The 20,766-nt window shown below is 36.5% G+C and overlaps 2 protein-coding genes and 1 non-coding gene across 3 annotated transcripts in view; 1 reads left to right on the top strand and 2 right to left on the bottom strand.

The window, feature by feature from the left end:
* The first annotated feature begins 692 nt into the window (after nt 1-692).
* On the top strand, nt 693-2,374 carry RRAGA (Ras related GTP binding A). The gene has a single exon (XM_045509895.2). It carries the CDS (start codon nt 985-987, stop codon nt 1,924-1,926), a length of 942 nt encoding a protein of 313 aa, XP_045365851.2. The 5' UTR covers nt 693-984; the 3' UTR covers nt 1,927-2,374.
* A 1,357-nt stretch (nt 2,375-3,731) lies between these two features.
* The window catches only part of HAUS6 (HAUS augmin like complex subunit 6), a 34,892-nt gene continuing 17,857 nt past the window's right edge, over nt 3,732-20,766 (bottom strand). Inside the window, exons 12-17 of the mRNA XM_045509894.2 lie at nt 18,403-18,484; nt 13,896-13,962; nt 13,397-13,582; nt 11,338-11,473; nt 9,159-10,202; nt 3,732-6,995 (exon numbers count right to left, since the gene is read on the bottom strand). Of these exons, the coding sequence (XP_045365850.2) occupies nt 6,934-6,995; nt 9,159-10,202; nt 11,338-11,473; nt 13,397-13,582; nt 13,896-13,962; nt 18,403-18,484 (1,577 nt within the window). The 3' untranslated portion in view covers nt 3,732-6,933. The remainder of the gene's footprint in view (nt 6,996-9,158; nt 10,203-11,337; nt 11,474-13,396; nt 13,583-13,895; nt 13,963-18,402; nt 18,485-20,766) is intronic.
* On the bottom strand, nt 14,045-14,175 carry LOC123614342 (small Cajal body-specific RNA 8). The gene has a single exon (XR_006721689.1).

Below are 20,766 nucleotides of genomic sequence, written 5' to 3'. Positions count from 1 at the left end.
ACACATTGCATTTCATCATTTAATAGATGCGTAACTTGGTAGTTACTTAGCCCCTATAAGCTTCGACTTACTGACGTGAAAATAAGGTTATTTATTCATAGGGTTAGCGTGAGGACTGACGTAATGTACAATTGCTTTGGAATTCTCACTATCAATTCTAAAGGAAGAGATTTTCGGAAAAGCAGGTGTAAGAAACGAACTTGCTTCCAAGTGGGAAAAGCACTAACGGAGTCAGGATACCTCCCTGTAGGGATTTACTACAATCCAGCTGTGTAGCCCTGGGCAGTCACTTATTTCTGGGAGTCTCACTTTCCTCCTTGGTACAGTTTTCATCTGTCCTACCCTTGTACTCAGTAAAGCAGGGAATGTGGGGACGCCTAAAAGGGCTGAGACATTCCGCCTTCCTCTGCTTCACCTGTCTGCTGCCCGGGCCTGAAAGCTCCCCAAAGCACACCGCGCTCTTGAAGCGCGGAGTGGTGGGCTCGGGGTTTTCGGCCACGAGATGGCAGCATTCTCCCAACCGCCCACACACGTCCATCTCGCAACCGTAAGACGGGTTTAAATAGGACGACAGAACACCATAGTCCTGGGTTCTGTTCCATTTTCTTCTTCAGGTGGGCCCAGCTGGGTTTCATTATAAAAGCGGTTTGTGAAACCTGGCTGAGCAGCGACGGCTGAGCGCGCAGGTTCTCGCGAGATCGCCGCCGGAAGTGGGTGGCAGCAAAGCCGCAGAGACTCTTCTCTCCGGAAGGCGAGCGTTGGTCCGTAGCGGCTGTTGCCCTCCGCCCCACGGCGCTCCTGTCTGAGGAAGAGCTCCGCAGCCGCTGCCTTTGCAGCTCCGAGCCCGTACCTTCGGCCTCCCTGACCGCACAGCGGTGCGGCCTAGCCGGCGGAGTCCCCGCAAGCCCCGGCCCCTCCCTCCCTCCCTGCGCGCTGCAGTTAGGCCGCGCCCCGAGGCCCAGTCCGCGGCAGCTCCGGCGGGTGATGCCAAATACAGCCATGAAGAAAAAGGTGCTGTTGATGGGGAAGAGCGGGTCGGGGAAGACCAGCATGAGGTCGATTATCTTCGCAAATTACATCGCTCGCGACACCCGGCGCCTGGGTGCCACCATTGATGTGGAGCACTCCCACGTCCGTTTTCTGGGCAACCTGGTGCTGAACCTGTGGGACTGTGGCGGTCAGGACACCTTCATGGAAAATTACTTCACCAGCCAGCGAGACAACATCTTCCGTAACGTCGAGGTTCTGATTTACGTGTTCGACGTGGAGAGCCGCGAACTGGAGAAGGACATGCATTATTACCAGTCGTGTCTGGAGGCCATCCTCCAGAACTCTCCTGATGCCAAAATCTTCTGCCTGGTGCACAAAATGGATCTGGTTCAGGAGGATCAGCGTGACCTGATTTTTAAAGAGCGAGAGGAAGACCTGAGGCGTTTGTCTCGCCCGCTGGAGTGCGCTTGTTTTCGAACATCCATCTGGGATGAAACGCTCTACAAAGCCTGGTCCAGTATCGTCTATCAGTTGATTCCCAATGTGCAGCAGCTGGAGATGAACCTCAGCAATTTTGCCCAAATTATCGAGGCCGACGAAGTTCTGCTGTTCGAGAGAGCGACGTTCTTGGTCATTTCCCATTACCAGTGCAAAGAGCAGCGCGACGTCCACCGGTTCGAGAAGATCAGCAACATTATTAAGCAGTTCAAGCTGAGCTGCAGTAAATTGGCCGCTTCTTTCCAGAGCATGGAAGTAAGGAATTCTAACTTCGCTGCTTTCATCGACATCTTCACATCAAACACATACGTGATGGTGGTTATGTCAGATCCGTCCATCCCTTCTGCAGCTACTCTGATCAACATTCGCAATGCCAGGAAACACTTTGAGAAGCTGGAGAGAGTGGATGGTCCCAAGCACAGCCTCCTTATGCGTTGAATATTGCCAAATGCGCTTTCTGAAAATGCTGAATTGCCTCCTCCCACCCCCGCATCTTTTTTTTCTTAATATTCATAATGTCGTGTGCTTAAAAGTGGGCTTTGAAATGTGTGCTGCTTACTACTTCCATCTCTTTCTTCCCTGCTCCCCAGTCCTTAAGCCTTGGACGCTATTTACTCAGCTATCCAGTAGAGCTTCAAGATGGCCTTTCTGAAAAGTTGGTATGGTGTAACACTAAAGTAGGTGGGTGTGTGTGGGTGTGTGTGTGTGTGTGTTCTGAATACCTGGTTATAATAGATATACACATCAAAGCTTTTACAGTATCTTCCTGTATTGCTTACCAGATTGCAAAGATGGAATGTTATTTTATCAGCAAGGTATTAAAATACATTTATAAATTCTTCTTGGCTTCAATCATGAATAAACATTTGCTGTTAGCAATTTAAAATATGGTCTTATTTGAAATAATTTGAAGGTGGTTAATAATAAATCTATAGATTCTGATTACCTACAAGTATTGCTTAACTGGTGAATTTGATTTTGTGATCTCAGCCCCCATTGTTTTAGCAATGTTTCATAGCAACTGTAGCAGTATGGTTAAGAGAATGGGCTAGAGCTGGACAACCTGGGTTAATATTCCAGTCTTCACTTACTAGCTCTGTGAACTGGGCAAGGTACCTAATTTTACTGTGCTTGTTTCCTCATTTGTAAAATATGGTTAAGAATAGCACTACCTCACTGGATTGTTGAGATTGAATTAAAACATGGAAAGCCCTTAGAATGGTGCCTGGCACATACTCAGTACTGTCAAGCTGTCAGTACCACCTACTGAGCCAGTCTTCCTCCCCACTCCCAAATTACTGGATGTGAAGCCTAGCTCAGTAGTTGAGCCCTTAATAAATGCCAGGTATTCTTAAATACTTGAGGTGTGTTTTCTTATTTAACACTCACAACTTGTGAGGTAATTACTTTTATTTGTATTTTAATAGATGAGAAAACTGATATGACCTTATTAAGGTCATGCAGCTGAACCTAGGCAGTATGATTTCAGATCCTAACCATTACATGCCACTACTTCCTCCTAGCTTTTTAGGTGTGCATTATTCCTTCATGTAATTTCCCTGATTTTATAGATTTGAGTAAACTAAAGCCCAGGAAGTGACATCTCTCAAAGACTAGTGTTTCACTTTGGGCAAGACTGCTTTCCCACCTGTATCTATCTGGAAATTGGATTATATTGAACCAGATTCTTAGGTTACATACCTTGGGGGAAGGATTCTAAGGTTCCGATTTTGGAATGGCAATATGGTATAGTGAAGTCAAAAAACAGAACTAAAATGCCCCACTTCAGCTGCCTTATAGATTGTCTGAAATGAAATCTAAGTATCCCATCTTTGAGCCAAGAGACCTCTGATCAACTCCTCACCTCTCATTTTACAAATGAGGCATTATCTCTATACAGACATTAAACATAAGTGATAGGGAATTTCAAAACCTTTATAAAAAGGTATTTTACTTTAGCAAATACTTTCTTTACATTGAGGAAAGTGTCCTTAAACAAATTTTCATTAATTTCAATATACTCAGAGCAAGGAAAAAATAAGGTTTCCTTTTATACAGGTCTCAAGAATTCCTGTCTTTAGGTAAAACTGACTTCATAGATCATGGTTAAGAAACACATGGGAAGGTGAGGGGTGGGTATAGCTCAGTGGTAGCTAGCATGCAGGAAGTCCTCGGTTCAATCCCCAGTATCTCCATTTTAAAAAATTAAAAATAAAAAATTTTAAAGAAAGAAACACGTAAAGAACAGTTTCAAAATACTGGTATTTTTGTTTTCAATTAAATTCCCCCAAAATGACTTTCTTTAACATTATTATCTTTATTCCACTTGATAACATGTTAATATATTAAGCAACATTACATGCTTGTCCTCTTTAAACATTTAAGACAATTAGGACATACTGGCATTATCTAAAGTTTCATATTGATACAGAAGTCAGTTAATACACCTTCATCTTATGAACAGTGAATAAAATAACGTACATTCTGCTATGAATGTAATGAGAAAAAGTACTCTTACAGCAACAAAGGAGCCCTCCCTCTTTACCATTCCTTTAATTCCATCACTTATGAGGCAAAGAAAACAATTTCAGTACTTCAATATCTGCTAAGGATGATCTATGGCCCTTGGAGTATATGTATGTGTGGACACAAGCCATACACACATCTACGTAGGTATGTCTGTATGTATATAATCAATATAACTGGAGAAATCACATCCAACCATGAAAAAAATGATAAAAGCAATAAATGAAAAACACTAAGTGACTAAAAGTTAAGATAATAGATTTCAGAGAAAGGATAGGCCCGTGGATAAAGAACTTCAAGGTAAGAGTGAGATTTGTTCTGAACCCTAAAGCACAGCTAAAAATGTGATTAGCTGGGAGATGAAGGTAAGATATTCTAGCTTCAGAAATGTGAATTAAGATTTCTAAAGACCCATGCTCAGCAAAGCATTTCAGTAAAATGTGGGAGATCAAGTGGAAGGGGGAATAGAGGAACCTCTGGAAGGGACCTTTGTGCCTTTAAATTTGAACTCTACTCTGGAATTAGCAAATGAACCATTAATGGAACAAAGAGATGTTCCACTGAACAGTCACTTCATTAAACAAGGAACTGACATGATCAAAGCAATCCCTTAAGGTCAAAAAGTAGCTATGTGAGCAGTATTGGGTAAGGAAGAGGTTGAAAGCAGTAAATCATAATCAAAATGATTTAGGAGAAAGTGACAGAGATACTTTTGTTTATAATACTGGCATACAAATGACAGGGAAGAATGCCAAAAGCTCAACCTATCACAAGTACGACTCACTTAACAATGTAGTTTTTATAACTCCATAATATCCAAAGATACTTTGATCTTTTGATTCTCAGTAATTCAGGGCCCACACTTACTGGTGAACTTAAGCTTCCTTATCAGATAGCAAACAATCCCTAAAGTAGTAAGGTATGTGATCATGTACCTGGCTTCTTTAAGGTGCCCCAGGGCTAAATGTGACTCTATATCCCCTAGCATTGGTTCTCAAGCTTTTTTCTGAGGCGAAGAATGACCAGGGAAACATACTTAAAACACTACAGATTCCTAATCTCCATTTTAGACTTATAGAATCTACATTTTCCTTAAAGATGTATCCCAGATGATTCCTTGAGTCTATTTTAGAAAGTCATTTAAGCTCCCTAGCTTTGGTATTATTATATGTAAAATAGGTATAATAATCAGTATCTTACAGAGGTATAAGATTAAAAGATATAATATGTATTAAGTATCTAGGAATGGTTCTGGCACTTTATAGATGCTAATATGACAGGTCTACCTCCTCCCTAACGTGTTAATTTTGGATTTATAGATACTGGGTTTCTTAAGGTAGACTAGAGAATAACTTCGCAGCAGACCTGCAGAGTCTAATTTGTTGTATTAACTAATAAAATATAGCACCTTAGGAGAAGCTTTTCTCTTCCTCTTTCTTTTCCACTGCAAAAAGGTAGTAGTTATATGTGCTTTTCTTCTCTTTCACAAAAAAAGTGGCCTTCAAACTGGAATCAAACAAGCCCAAAATAAGCCCAAATGAGTGAAGAAATGAACTTATCAAGACCAGCCACTTCCAGAGCTCTGCCCTTCAACTCTTGGCAAACGGACAAGGTTTTGATGGTTAAGAGTTGGGGCTAGACACAGGAGTATGGTAGGTGCTATCACACTTCCAGTGCACACTCAGTTCATTCCTCCTGGTTCACAGAGGACAATGGTATGTATTCACTTGGATACTAAAGACAAGCCCTTTTCTTGGCCAGAGGTCATGACTTAAGTGAGGCAGGACACTGAGAGGCCTCACATCTGACTCCCATTCAGAGTCCAGAAGGTCAGTTGGATGTCCACTCCTACAGCCATATCCTACATCCCAGCCCTTATTTACTTCTAGGAGGTCTTGTTGGTATATTAAGGAAGGAAAATAGGGTCAAATCCTAGCTTCACCGCTGACTTAGCTGTGTGACAATGAACAAGTTATTTTAACCCCAAGTTCAGTTTTCTTAAGCTATTTTGAGCCGAATTTTGTAGACAGTGGGGAACTCATGATTTTTGAGGAAAGTAACAAAATTATCTCCCTTCCCCAAAAGCAATGCCCCCCCAAAAAAACAATAAACACAGACTAATTTTTTAATTTACGTATTTTCTGTTAAAAAAAAAAACGGGTTAAATTAAATTCTCAAAGTCTAAATTAGACTAAATGTAAAACTGCTATACAACCCACTAAATGGATTTATAATGTTCCTCAAAATTTGTGTCTAGTAATCTTCCATCTTTCTCCTTTTTCTAAATCCATTCTGCTCTATTCTTCACTATCACCACCACATGCACTTTATTCCATCAAACATCATTTTTCAGGATCAACCTACTTGAATCATCATAAAGCCTATTCAGAACTTTCCCAAACTTAGTCATTTTGAGTACACACCTTAAAAAATACTTTTCTCAATTTTTTTGTTTAGTATCAGAATGTTCCATAAAGAAACAATAAAAGTTGTACATTTCCCTAAAAAGAAAGATCAATATATTCAATGGCTACTATGTTAACCACTTAATGAAAGTACATCACAAACTACTCATCCTTATGTTAAAACAAATTATAACATAATAAATTAGTCAAAACTACTACTTTGCCATTTACTTAATGCTTACCAGATTACTTAAGAAATCAAAATGGCTTCACATAAATTGATGTTTACTTTCCAAATACTTCACATTTCAATCCTTTATCCATACAAAGAGACAAAATCCAAACATACTCTCCTTACCTGAAAACAAGAGAGAAGGCTAAAAGGCATTATCTAGGATTTTTTGGACCTTGAAATACAGCTACACTGACAATGTGTATTTAAATTATAAATCAGTTTTTATCCTATGACACTGCTGTAACTTAAGTGCATAATTAAACTGACTGGGCTACTGCTTCATCTTCTCAAGTCAGATGGAGATTCTTTTGCATCAAGGCTCTTACTCAAGATTTCTTCTTCTGCAAAATTGATTTTAAAAAAGAGAAAACAGTAAGTAAACACTACAAAGAAAATAATAGGAAAAATTCCAAATGGTAGCAAATGTCAATCTTAAATAAAAAGTTCACTTACAAATATTTAACTACAGCAAAATTACCACTGTTCTCACTGAGGTACCTTTTCTCTATAGGACATCAATATATACATCTTAGAATACTTTTCAATATACTAGTGTTCAATTATCATGAACAAATCAGAATTATACATAATCTGTATTACTAAATCTCTATCTGTTCTGAAATGTCTTAAGAGCATTTTTCAGATTCTTTTCCATAATTTATTGTAAGATATTGAATATAGTTTCCTGTGCTACACAGTAGGACCGTGTTATTTATTTTACATATAATAGTTTGTATCTGCTAATCCCAAACTCCTGATTTATCTCTCCCTTCTCCTTTCCACTTTGGTAACTATAAGTTATAAGAATCACTACAGTTATTCTCTATCTGTAAATCTGTTCGTTTCATAAATATCATTTATTTCATATACATACCATTTATATCATTTCTTTAGATTCCACATATAAATGATATGATATTTGTCTTTATCTGACTTACTTCACTTAGTATAACAATCTCTAGGTCGATCCATGTTGCTACAAATGGCATTATTTCATTCATTTTTATGGCTAATATTCCATTGTGTGTGTGTGTGTGTGTATGTATGTGTATATATATATATATGTGATATATGTATCACATCTTCTTTATTCATTCATCTATTGATGGACACTGATGTTTCTTCCACATTTTGGCTATTGTAAATAGTGCTGCTATGAACATGGAGGCGCATGTATCTTTTCAACTTAAAAGAGTTTTCTCCAGATACATACCCAGGAGTGGGATTGCTGGATCACACTACAAGTCTATTTTTAGTTTTTTAAGGAACTTTCATACTTTCCTCCATTATAGGGGCACCGAATTACATTCCCACTAACAAGAGGGTTCTCCTTTCTCCACACCCTCTCCAGCATAGTAGACTTTGGAGGATGGCCATTCTGATTGGGGTGAGTTAATACCTCATGGTATTAAGAGCATTTCTGAACAGTTTTTCTGTTTTGTTTTTATTGTAGTTGATTTACAATATTGTGTTAGTTTTAAGTGTACAGCAAAGTGATTCAGTTTTGTTTTGTTTTTCTTCAGATTATTTCCCATCATGGGCTATTATAAGATATTGCATATAGTTCCAAGAGCAGTTCTTTTTAACTATTATGAACCCAATGTATCCATCACCCAGCTTCAATAATTATTAATACTAACCGTTACAGGTTTAGCAATGTCCCTCAAAAACATATCTTGAAGTTCTAACCCCCCAGTACCTCAGAATATGGCCTTATTTGGAAATAAGAGTCACTGCAGACATATTCAGTTAAGAGTAGGATGGGCCCTTAATCTATATGACTGGTGTTCTTTTAAGAAGGTACAAGGAACCCAAGGGGAGAATGTCATGTGAAGGTAGAGGAAGAGATGACTTATGCTGCCACAAGCCAAAGATCCCACACCTGGAGGGATCAGAAGCTAGAAGAGTCAAGAAGGATCATCCTCTAAAGGCTTCAGAGGGAACATGGCCCTGCTAACACCTTGATTCCAGATTCCAGCCTCCAGAACTTGTCTCCAGAGGCAATAAATTTCTATTGTTGTAAGCCATCCAGTTTGTGGACTTTGTTACGGCAGCCCTAAGAAACTAATGTACTGATCTTTCTTATTTTGTCAGCTCACCCCATTAAATTATTCCAAAGCAAATCACAGATATTACCTTGTTACAAGAATGGTATTTAAAACAGCATTTCTCAACTTTTTTAGAACCATCTTCCACTAGCCAAGAAGGTTCTGATGAGATTTACTTTCAGGAATTTGTATTACAAAAATCAACCAGTTTGGGTATTTTTGTTTTGTTTTTCATCCCTGTCTCACACCAATTGTAAACTATATACGCATCACTAGAAATTCGCCAAGTACTCATAAAAATGATGGGTTCACTCTGCTCATCCTAGCGAAGGAGTAAGGGGTAAATTATATCACATTAACAATAAAGATCATATAACATTCACTGCATACTATTTTTATGAGAAGTTAAGAGAAAACTTCAGCAGGTCAATACGCACAGGTCTAGTTAAATCTTACCTGTTAAATTAGGTAGAAGTTCTCCAAGACTACATGGTATTGTGGTCCTCAATCTTTGTTCCACTGGAGAAAACTTAATTAGTGGTGAAAGAGATCGTTTTCTTTCACCAAGGGACATGCGTGAAGATGGTTTTGTATAGTCAATGTGCAAATCATGAGTGCCCAAAAAGTTAAGCATATCATCTGTTTGCATGTTTGGGAGAGTAAGGCTCAATTCTGGTTTGTGTCTTTCAAGTGTTTCAGGATTAGAGAGGTAAGTTTCTTCCTTTTGTTTGGACAGAGATTTTTTCAGAGCCTCATATCCACTGTAAATAGCCTGTAAATTGATGTCTGATTCTGGAGTTGCCTCTCTTTCTCCCACAACATCTTCTGGGAAAATGCCACCGTGCATAGGACTATTTGGTTCCAGTTTAAAATTGGCCTCTGTACTACTGGAACTATTAAGGCTTAAGTGACCAACTTCTTCTGGAAGAGTTTCATGTAATATGCCAAAATCACTATCTTTAAAACTGGAACTAATTCCACTTGAGATTTGAAAAGAGTTCCATAACATACTTTTATGCATGGAAGGATCTTTGTAAGAAGCCTGCAAGTGGTCTGATATTGTAACATAGTCCTCTTCACTGCTATTTATCACATCTCTCCTACTGCCTACAGCAGGAGAGCATGTCTCTATTTGGTTAGTTTCTAAAGGCTTGTTCTGTAGAGCTGTACACTCCAAATCTTGCTTACAAATTAGTTCCTTATTTAATAAATCTGACTGATTTTGTGTTGTTGGTTCACCTGCGTGACTAGTCACAGGTTTCTGAGGTACACACTTGAGGCAATCTGAAACAACCTTCTCTTCAGGCAAATGAGAATGGATAACATCAGATACAGTGGTTGCTGAGAAAAAACTGGCCATGCTAAACTCTCCCTGATTAGGCAACACAGGTAAGGATTCTGTCAATACTTCTCTCTTTTCAGGATCCATCTGAATTGGTTCTGTACTTCCATTATCTTCCACTTCAACAGCTTTTCTCCATGAGCTCCTAATTTCATTTACTGATTAAATAAAGGGGGAGAATAACATAAGTTATCAATAATATTCCCAAACAGAGCATGCAATTAAACATTTCATTTCTAGTGCTCAAGATAAAACTGCTGACTCAGTAAATGTTCCATAGATATGCCAGTTGGATGACATGGCTCCACAACATATCAAAGTCCACTAAGATCAAAGAACTCCATCTCCAGCTGATCACACATAAAAACAAAAGCTGTTTCTGAAATGTGCATGTACTTTCACAAAGCATATACAAATTACATTTGTTAAAAAGATGTTTTCTTGGCCATCTAAGCCAGGGCTCAGCAAACTTTTCCTATGAAAGGCTAGATAGTAATACCTCAGGCTTTCTAGGCAATCCAGTCTGTGGCAAGTACTCAGCTCTGCCATCATAGCATGAAAGCAGCCATAAATGATATGGTGACAAATGAATATGGTTGTGTTCAATGCAACTTTACATACAAAAACACACAGGGTGGGCCAGAATTTAGTTCCCATGTAGCTTGACACCCACCAATCTAGACGGTGGCCCAGTTCAACCTGAATTGAATAAATTTAACTTTGAATATGTCATTTCTAGGAGCAAAATGGAAATTATATTTAATCACTCAACCAGAATGATGTGCCTACACAAAGGCAACAATATCAGAACTCTGCCTACACAATATAGGTTGTAAGAAGAAAGTTCTGGGGAGTCTGGACTAGCTTGGGAAGGGCAGAAAACAGCTCTGCATGCAGAGTTTTTGGTGGATGCTGTTGGTCGCTGCCAGAGAGAACAAAGCCCCTATACTCTATAAATGTTGATCACAGATCACATGGGGGGCAGAGGATTTTTTAAAAAGTGATCAACTAAAATGTTTTCCAGGAAAAAGCCAAGTAAAACAACAACAACAAAACTGTACAGTACCAAGGCAAAATAATCCTGCTGAAGGACTGCCACATAAGTGAGAGTGTCCACACTTATTAGGACTTCAATAAAAGGTCTCCTATATCGAAACAAATAGAATCAATGCCACTAAATTTGAAAGATAAAAAAGTTTTAAAGTTGAGTTTCCAGAAGATTTGTCAGAACAAGGTTCTAATATCAGTAACATCTAAGAAAGAAAATAATGGCAGAAAACATTATTAACTTACCTAAGTTTTCTGGAGTTCGGGGAATTTGGTTCCTTGTTAAGAAAGGGTTAGAAACTAGAGAGTCAATCAGTTCTTCTAATTTTGCTTCTTTTCCTTTAGAGGGCTGTGGTGAATCAGATAAAACTGCCCTTGCAACCTAAAACAAACAAACAAAAACGTAAAGCAAAAATTACCAAGTCCATTAATAGAATGCAACAAAAGGCCATAAGAACAGTAAGCACTTTAAGGTCAGCAGCCCTTCCCACAGCAGATGACACAAAAACTAGCTCAACAGTGTAGCTCCCAGACATTCCGTACAGACTATCCTGTTAAGGTGAAATCAAACCCAAAACCTGTTTCCTCCCTTATCTTAAATGAACATCTCATTATATAAGAGAGACAAGGTAAGTATTTATACTTGGAAAGACCAGTGATCTAAGCTGCTATCTGCCACAATTTTGAGCTTGACAATTCTAATCCGCCAAAATGACTGGTTTTAAAGTACACAGGTTCTTCTCAATTATAATCCACAAGTAACACCTCCATTAATAAACAGAATACATTCTGACAACATACTTCTTTGCCAGGAACTTTATTATCAGACATAAACTAGTAAACAAAGCATAGGGACACATTTTTAAATAGAGAGAAAAGGGGGTGGGGCCACACAGCTCAGTGGTAAAGCATGTGCTTATTATTAGCATGTGTGAGGTCCTGGGTTCAACTCCCAGTACCTCCATTTAAAAAATTTTAATTAAAAAATAAATAAATAAAATAAAATAGAAAAAAGAAAGTGTTCTATATGAAAACAGCACTCTATACTAACTAAATTTAAATAAAACTGGAAAACAAAAACATGCAAATTAAAACATCTGCCCCGAGATAACTTAAAAAGAAACTGCCTATGACCCTAAACAAACTGACCCCAGTTTAACCTCCTCCATGAAATTAGAGGGCTTCTCTAGAATTCAAACACTAAATATTCCTTGTCATAGACACTATTAAAAAAAAAAATAATTTCACTTCACTTTCAGAGCTTTAAGATTTTAGGACTCTCTTCTTCCATTCCATCCCACTGCTACTATAAAATCTCTTAAACCAGAAAATGTGCCTTTCTTCCCACATCAGGAAAGAAAAAAAGAATGATTAACCACCTTTTCTTTAATATAAAGTCAATCAACTAAAAGAGAAACAGAATTTTAGAGAATTAAAAGTATTTAGAGACCATAAAATTGGTCCAACCTCCTCAAGTTACAAATAAGAAAAATGACTAACATCTAGTTCTCATACTCGGACAATATTCATTAACTTTGATCAGGACTGAGAAACAGAAGGGAACCCCAATACCTGAATCAATATGCACTAAACCAAATTTTTCTTTCAGTCTCTCAGGAATATAAAGTAGCTGATTTATTTCCTGGCTGTTTATCCAAATTCAAACAATGGAAAACATGAAAAAAAAAAATAACATTAGAGAATGGCCTGACCATTTAATCTGTGTAAACTGCGTTTCATAATACTCAGCAATAGTAGTATTATGTGGTCACTTGCCAGTTAAAAGTAAAATAGTACTAAGGCAGAGGGCTGGCTAAGAAAACCAAGTACGTGAACAATGATGTATTCATTCATTTTTGAAATATTTAAAAAGCAGAAGGACAAAACCTTCATTCAGTGATTATATACTGTATAGTCTGTTCCAATATTCAAAAGGAGGAAGCTCAGCTAAGCAACAGACAACATTTAGAGTATTTTAATAAGACATCATCACTGAGTGTACTTATCCAAAAAATTATGTAATCGTTAATTCCAAAATTGTAAGTGTATTATTTTTATAATTTTGGATAGCTATAGAATGGGATGTGGGTTCTAAACCATGGATGTGATCTTAGCTAATAAAGTTCATACTTATTTCTACCTTTTGGGAGGACCAATTTTGCTTTAACCATGATTTTTTTATCTATGACCTCCTTTCCCAAATTACCCCCCAGTAGTCGGTAATTAACTGTACTTCACTTATAATTCCAACATCATGGAGAAAACAACAGATATATCCATATACTTATTACAATCTTTTTCTAACCTCTTCTACCAGATGGTCTTGCTCTTTTTGGAAAGGATCACTTTTTTCAGCTGGCAGAGACACTCCAAATGCACTACTCTCTGTATTCTTTGCAATATTTGATGATGAAGAGTCTTCCACTTCAACTTCTGGTATTTTATTAGGAAGTGTTTCTCTTTCTTCTCTAGGAGTCCTCACTTTCGTGTCCTGAAGAAGATGGACATGTAATGTTAAAACCTTAGTAACTGTGACTGATCTTCATTAGAGGTCCCTGAGTTATCATGAACCTACAAAAGGCTGTTAACATGACTGTAGAATTAAATGTTCACTGGCACACTTTAAAAATTTCAATATTCACATTTAGAAGTAATAGCCAATGATACATAACGTGCACATACTGGTAAATAAGAAAACAGAAATTTAATTTAACTTAATGTAACTGGCATATCAACAAACGTAAGGGAAATTTTATCATGAGTCAGTATGGTCAGAAGTAATTTAAAATTGTTTTAAAATGTACCTTTTCAAGTAGTGTAACACTGTTTATACCCCATGATGAAATGGGGTGCAACAGGAAAGAAGCAGGGCTAAAAAGGAAAGAAATAAATAAATCCAAGTTATGAGTAGGAAAGAATTCCATTCACTTGATGTATCTGAATATTCTAAAGAAACTGTCTGCCCCGTATCTGTCCGTTACGATTTCACTCAATTCGTCCCGGTCATCAAAAGGCAATTTATTATAGGGAGGTATGGTGACAATTAGAGCAGCACTTCAGCCCAATTTGTGTATCAACCTCCCAAATTATGAACATTTTCCTTATCCATTATGCATTTTAAATAACAGTATTTTTTACAAGGGTTGACTGACTTGATGAAAACTCAAAAACTTGAATACAGGATAAAAATTAACTCAATTAACTAGAATCACATTCTTATAATGTCCTCAGGCTTCAGATCACAGAATTTCACTGGAGCACAGACTATAAGATTCTTTTGATATTTCACGTCCAAAATCAATTTCTCTTATGCTGAATTTTCTATAGCAAATACATTACACTTACAGTAAAGTCATATGGTTATTCAATTTCAGTTTGCTGCATTCCACACACACTATTCCTTAATCTCTTAGATTCTCTTACCTCTTTGGGTAAACATGAAAACCTTATGTATCTTTTCACTATAATTACAAAATAAGTTATTAAATTTTTTAAGCCTTCAAAGCAATGATAACGTTAATTATTTATCTTCATCTTGAAAGTGCTCTCAGATTCAGTCATGGATTGGGTCTGTTCATTGACCAAAAACTTTCCTATTCTAGGTAAAATGAAAGGCAAGATTACCATAGAGACCACTTTCAAAATCAAGCATGTCAGGGCTTTTCTGTTCATAAACAGAAAAGTACAAAATTAATAGCTCTTCAAATATTTTACATAATAGCAAATATGCTTTTTAAACTTTTTCAAATGTGCCCTTCTTGAAATCATTTGCCTTCCAAACATAATTCAAAATCACTGAAATTCCTCAAGCTTCAACTTTGCATCACCAGGATATAATCCAGGTATCTAAGGCAAAAGACAACTAATTACTATCTACTGTGATTTTATCCACATTTTCCCATAAACTTGACATTAAAATGGTCAAAAAGCCCTTTGAAGCAGGGCCAGCAAGCTATGGACCAAAGCCACTAAGATGCCACCACAAGACTGGTAAGCTCCTTGAGGACAAAGACTATGGCTTACCCAACACTATTCTTGGTGGCTAACACAGTCCCTAGGGCTTCATAGTGCAATACATATTTGTAACTGATCGATAAATTGACTGATCAATGAATAAATGCCACTTGAAGATGCCACCAAATTTTTCTATTTGAATCATTCTTGCAGAGCATCATAACAGAGAAAGATGGAACCACATTCTACACCTTCCTCCCTCTCATTTCTGAATTGGCAACATGCTATCAGCCTTGCTAACATCTCAATTCAAGTTAACTTTAAAGCAGCCCTGGCTTAGTCCTTACTCTCTACCCACTTGCCATACCAAAAACTGAGGCCAAGGAAATCCTACCACTGTAACAGATAAAAAGGGTGTTGATCCCATTGTAGGAATTTAACCTAAGAGCACTTCCAAAAGAAAAAGGCATGCTTTTTATCGTAGTAAAAATTTTGAGAAAAGCCTAAAAGTCTAAAAATAAATGAAATGTTACAAAGTTATTTTGTGAAAATTGATAACATGTTAAGTAAACATACAATTAAAAAATGCATTTATCCTATGCTAATGTTAAGAAAAATTTGCATTTTAGTATACAAGACTATATCCATACTTTGATTTGAATTTAAAATTGTAAATACAGCCTAAAAAAGAACGTGGGAAAAAAATCTAACAAGTGATTTGTCGGAAATTTTAACTAACTACTTTTTATTTTCATCTGCTGTTATTGTTACAATATGTCTACAATTAACAGAGAAATAATAAACAGAGATTATAAAAAGAGATTATGAGACTGGAATTCAATTTCTAAGACTAAGGGTGTTTTATTTGGCATGCATGCAAGATCATACTGCCCTGTCTTTAAAATGCAGTAAAGGAGAAATTGTAGAGGCTAAAGGTCTAGAAGAACTACATCACCACCACTAATATCACAGAACCCTCCTTTCCAGAAACTATTACAAAGAAAGGTAGAACCCACAGTGTACAGCAAAACCATCACCAATCACTGAACTCTGATTTTAAGGATGGTAAAGCCTCCATGAGCTCACTGATCAAAAGCCAGAAGATTTATGGAGAAGATTACTTATATTTAGCACTTGTGAATGAAAACTGCATGTGAAAGGACTAATAACACACTTACTCTAAAAACTATATTCATTCCATGCTTTTAACTGAATAGCTGTACTGATCATATCCACATATGAATTTCCCAATTACCTACATGGATACCGATGTAAGATGATACCATTACAAATAAAATATTTAGTATAATAGCTGAACTATATGCCAAAAAAAGAAGGTATTTCCTTTAAGTAGTCTATTCACATCACACATGAAATATTTTATTACAAATACCTTTTACAGTAAAGGACTCTGTGCAACAAGTTCATTTCCACATCCCAGTACTCAACTCTTCACCACTCTTCTGTTCTCCTATTAAGCAGTAATAATCTTTCATTTCTCATTAAGCATTTATCCCTCGTCACCAAAAGCCTTCCTCTACCTCTTTTCTATATCCCAATCTATAAGTAAAATAAAGTATCAAAAGATAGTCAAAAGATCCAGAAGCTTGGAAAAGGATAAATGTGAAAGTCAAAATATATTTAATACAAATTTTTCCTATACTAAGAGAATTCTATTTGAATTAAATTCTTGGGGCTGAGTGTCTTGCTCCTGTAGAATTCTGATAATACCTCTTAGTACTTTCTACTTCATTCTACTTCAAAAAAGAATCTTGAGGTTCAATGGAGTTTATAATAAAATCGGATTTATTAATTAATCTACTTATTTCATCAATCTTTAGTCTAGCAAGAGATCTTAATCAAAATATTTAATTTGCTCTTTAAAGAAAAGACACATCAAAAACATAATTGAGATTGGGAAGCACCAACTATTCCCCTCTAAAAGGTAACTTTAAGAACAACTGTGGTAAAGGGGTAAAATTAGCAAGCCCAGTAACTTTACAATTTCTTCAATATGAGGTCTTCACAGAAGATTTCATTGTATTTCTTTAGGGTACTCAGAAAATCAACATCACATCCAGATCTAAGAATAAAAATAAACTTCTTCCACAAGTAGTCAATCTCTCTATGAACTAGAAAATTACTGCAGAGGGAACTGCCAATAGTATAATTTCACATGTAAGTTTTGACTGTAGTTAAAGTGTTTCAAATTATTAACTTATTAACTTATTAAGCATGTATAGAATGAAGAGGGCCTCATGTCACTCAAAATTTAGAATTAAATACTTAGAATTGTCCCAAGTATTTTGTTTCCGTATCTGTGCTGCATTAACATGAGGAAGTTTAACTGAAAGACACCTATTTAGGTCAAAGGGTAATCAGAAAATGCAAAATAATAAAGGAATCTGTTTAGTACATCTGTGTTTACACCAAATAATGTTTAATTTCAATAAAGAACAAATATATTCCCCAAGTGGATTACATACATTTAGTTTAGAGATTTTTTGCTTTTATAATCTGGCATCAGTTTAAGGGCCAAAATGGAATACGGAAAACAGGCAATGAAGAAAGTTACAACAAACTAAGTATGTTCAGTTTTTTCATATGCTAAATTTTGGAATTAGATTAAATCAGAAGTCTCCCCCAAAATGTTTAAAGCATAGAACTCTTTTTATCAAATGGCATATAAAACCCCAATATCTGATACAGATAAAAGAATGAGCTGCTTAGTTTGAAGTGGGAAAGGTTGGGACAGCCACAGGCCAATTTCGATTCATCCACAGAACTAGAGGGCACTGCAGAACACAGACTGAAAACTGCCAACTAAATGATCTCGAAAGTCCCTAAACTCTTAGATTTAGTCAACAGCCACAAGTGGTTTCAAAGACATTCACCGACACAAAAAAGCAAAAATTCCCAAAACTTGCAGTAGACAATTTTCATATATGTTTCTTTCTTCAAAAATTAGGTAATCCCTCTGAATTCCAACATTTAGATAGGAATGGGGGGGAGGGTGTAGCTCAAATGGTAGAGAGCATGCTTAGCATGCATGAGGTCCTGGGTTCAATCCCTAGTACCTCTTCCAAAAAATAAATAAATAAATAAACCTAATTACCTACCCCCATCAAAAAAAAAAAAAACAAAAAAAAAACAGGACTAGACAGGAAAAAAAATGCCCATGTATCAGAAATGTTGAATCTTTTCCTGAAAATGTGGATGTATAGTAGAAAAATACTGTCTGGTTAAGAGAAGAAAATTATGGGCTATCCTGTAGTAGAGAAGCTTGAAAACTGGCTGAAGATGGGATTAAAATTAATGAAGGAAAAAAAATCAGTATGAAAATGAAATTTGTTTTACCTGTTGGCTAGATCACATTTAGTTTCCAGTATATCACTTGCTCTTCTACTATCATTTTCCTTGTTATGTCGCTTAGGTGTATCTAAAGGAACAGAAAAATTAATTAGTCTTTAATTATGTTTGTACATTCTAATATTCAGAGATCTCTTGAAGTTCTACAACAACTTCTAAAGAGAAGAAAAACGAAAAATAAAACAATATAAATGCTAATAGGAAAAAACAATGATTTAATTGTTAAGGGTAAAGTAATAGGCATGACAGTGATGGAGAATATGTATAATAGGCTTTTCTAAAAAGATAGTACGTGCTAAGTTTCCAAAAAAGGGACAATCTGTAATTCTCCAACATTATATAGCCATGCTTCATGTTTAAGTCCACAGATAATGCAATTACTACATAAACCAGCAAGGGCAAAAAGTTATAGTTTTAGCATATTTTAGCCCAACATCTCTCACATCAGTCAACCTATGCATTTATTCTTCAATGTATAATTTAATAACTATATGTCATTACTGTACTAACAATGGGAAAAGGAAATTAAAAATGGAGACCTGCCTTCAAGGAGTCAGTACAGGAAAAACTATTGATGAGTGAAGAATTATGGTACACTGCTATAGTATTATGATACAAGTATGCACAGAATGCAAGGAAGCAGAAAGGCACCCAGCCTAGAGCGGGGAATGAGAAGAAGCCATGAAAATACTGAGAGAATGAGGTGCATGTTTAGTGTGCTGGAGCAGAGGGTGAACCTAGTGGAAATATGGTAGGAAATGAAACTGATGAAGAAAGCCAGGGCTACATTACAGAGGATTTGCTATTCCAGGGGCTCCTCTTTGTTCAACATGTTAGCTTCCGAAAGACTATACATGTGTCCAAAGTGATACTATATAAGAAGCCAGTGTGTATACCATGGAAAGTTTCCCTTTTAATTCATCATAATGCCACCTTATAACTTTTTCAATACCCTATGTTTCTGAACCTACTAATTATGATGGAGTTACTGTTATTTATAAAACATCCCCAAAATAAGCACAAATACAACTACACTGCAAACTTAGTAGACAACCATTAAGTAAAATGATGATGCAAAACTGTAAACACCATTTGGTGATGGTAGGCAGAGTTGATGCACATCTGTTCTGGTATGTAAGAACTCTTTAAGGTAAAAGCTGCTAAGGGAAAAAGCATTTATAGAGCTTTTTCTTTTTTCTAAAACTGAGAGGTGATAGGAAGTCATTGATTGGTATTATACCAGGAAATGAAAAGGATATTTACTTTTTATATTTTCATATTTACATTACAGAAAGATCACTGACAGCCATCTGTAATACAGAACAGATAAGATACTGGAGGCAGAATAACACTATCACATACAACAAATGAAGAAAACTACAACACTTAATATGCAAGGATAGCAAAGGAGGGGAAAGACATAACAGTCCATTTAGAAGGTTTAAAAAAAAAAACCTGGCTCACCACTACAAAGCAAACCAAACTGAAACAGACACTGACCCCTACCATAAAGACAGTAGCTCTGCTAAATAAAATGTAAGGGAATAAAAAGAACACCCAGAAGAATAAAAATCATCACATGCCAGAACCAAAGGTGGAAAGCATGACAAGCATGGTAAATTCAAACGAATAAAAGGCTCAATGTAAACAAGACTCAATAAGGTGGGCTCCAGAGACTGAACACTAGAGATTTAATCCCTACATGATAATAAGAAACATCATCTCAGGCCACTCAGGCTGGGATCTGAGAGACCATCATAAAGCAGGACACTGCAGCTGCTAAGACCCTGAAAAGGGATTGTAAAAATTCTGCCAAGGACTAGAAAAGCTTGCTGTCTACCTGAAGTCCTGTATGAAAAAATACTAGCCTTCACATTGAATAAGCACACACAAGCTCCAAACAGGCTAAACAAAAACAAATCTACCTTTAGACACATCTCAATGAACCTGCATAATTAGGAGTATGAGATAAACATACAAACTACTATACATAAAATAGATATATTTACCTTATAGCACAGGCAATTATACCCAATATTGTGTAATAACATATAAAGGAATATAATCTGCAAAAATAAATCTGAATCACTGTGCTGCATACCTGAAACTACAACATTATTATAAATCAACTACACTTCAACTTAAAAAAAAATATTCAGGGAAAGGTGGATACTAAAGAGTTGACTACATATGTACTTAAAAAAATCTAAAGCAAATACTGACTAAGTCTGCCAAGAGTGCAAAGGCCCTTTCCAAGATGAAGTGAGAACACACCGTCAACCAAATATGCCAAGAGCTGTCAAAGTAACTGTATCATCATAAGTAATGTTCTAGCTGCGGATGTTTTTCATT

The sequence above is a fragment of the Camelus bactrianus genome, chromosome 4 (genome assembly GCF_048773025.1).
Source record: "Camelus bactrianus isolate YW-2024 breed Bactrian camel chromosome 4, ASM4877302v1, whole genome shotgun sequence".
Classification (NCBI taxonomy): Eukaryota; Metazoa; Chordata; class Mammalia; order Artiodactyla; family Camelidae; genus Camelus; species Camelus bactrianus.
This window is presented reverse-complemented; position numbering and strand designations above follow the sequence as displayed.

Coding starts and splice junctions, on each gene's coding strand:
- RRAGA (XM_045509895.2), top strand. CDS start 985: ATGCCAAATACAGCCATGAAGAAAAAGGTGCTGTTGATGGGGAAGAGC.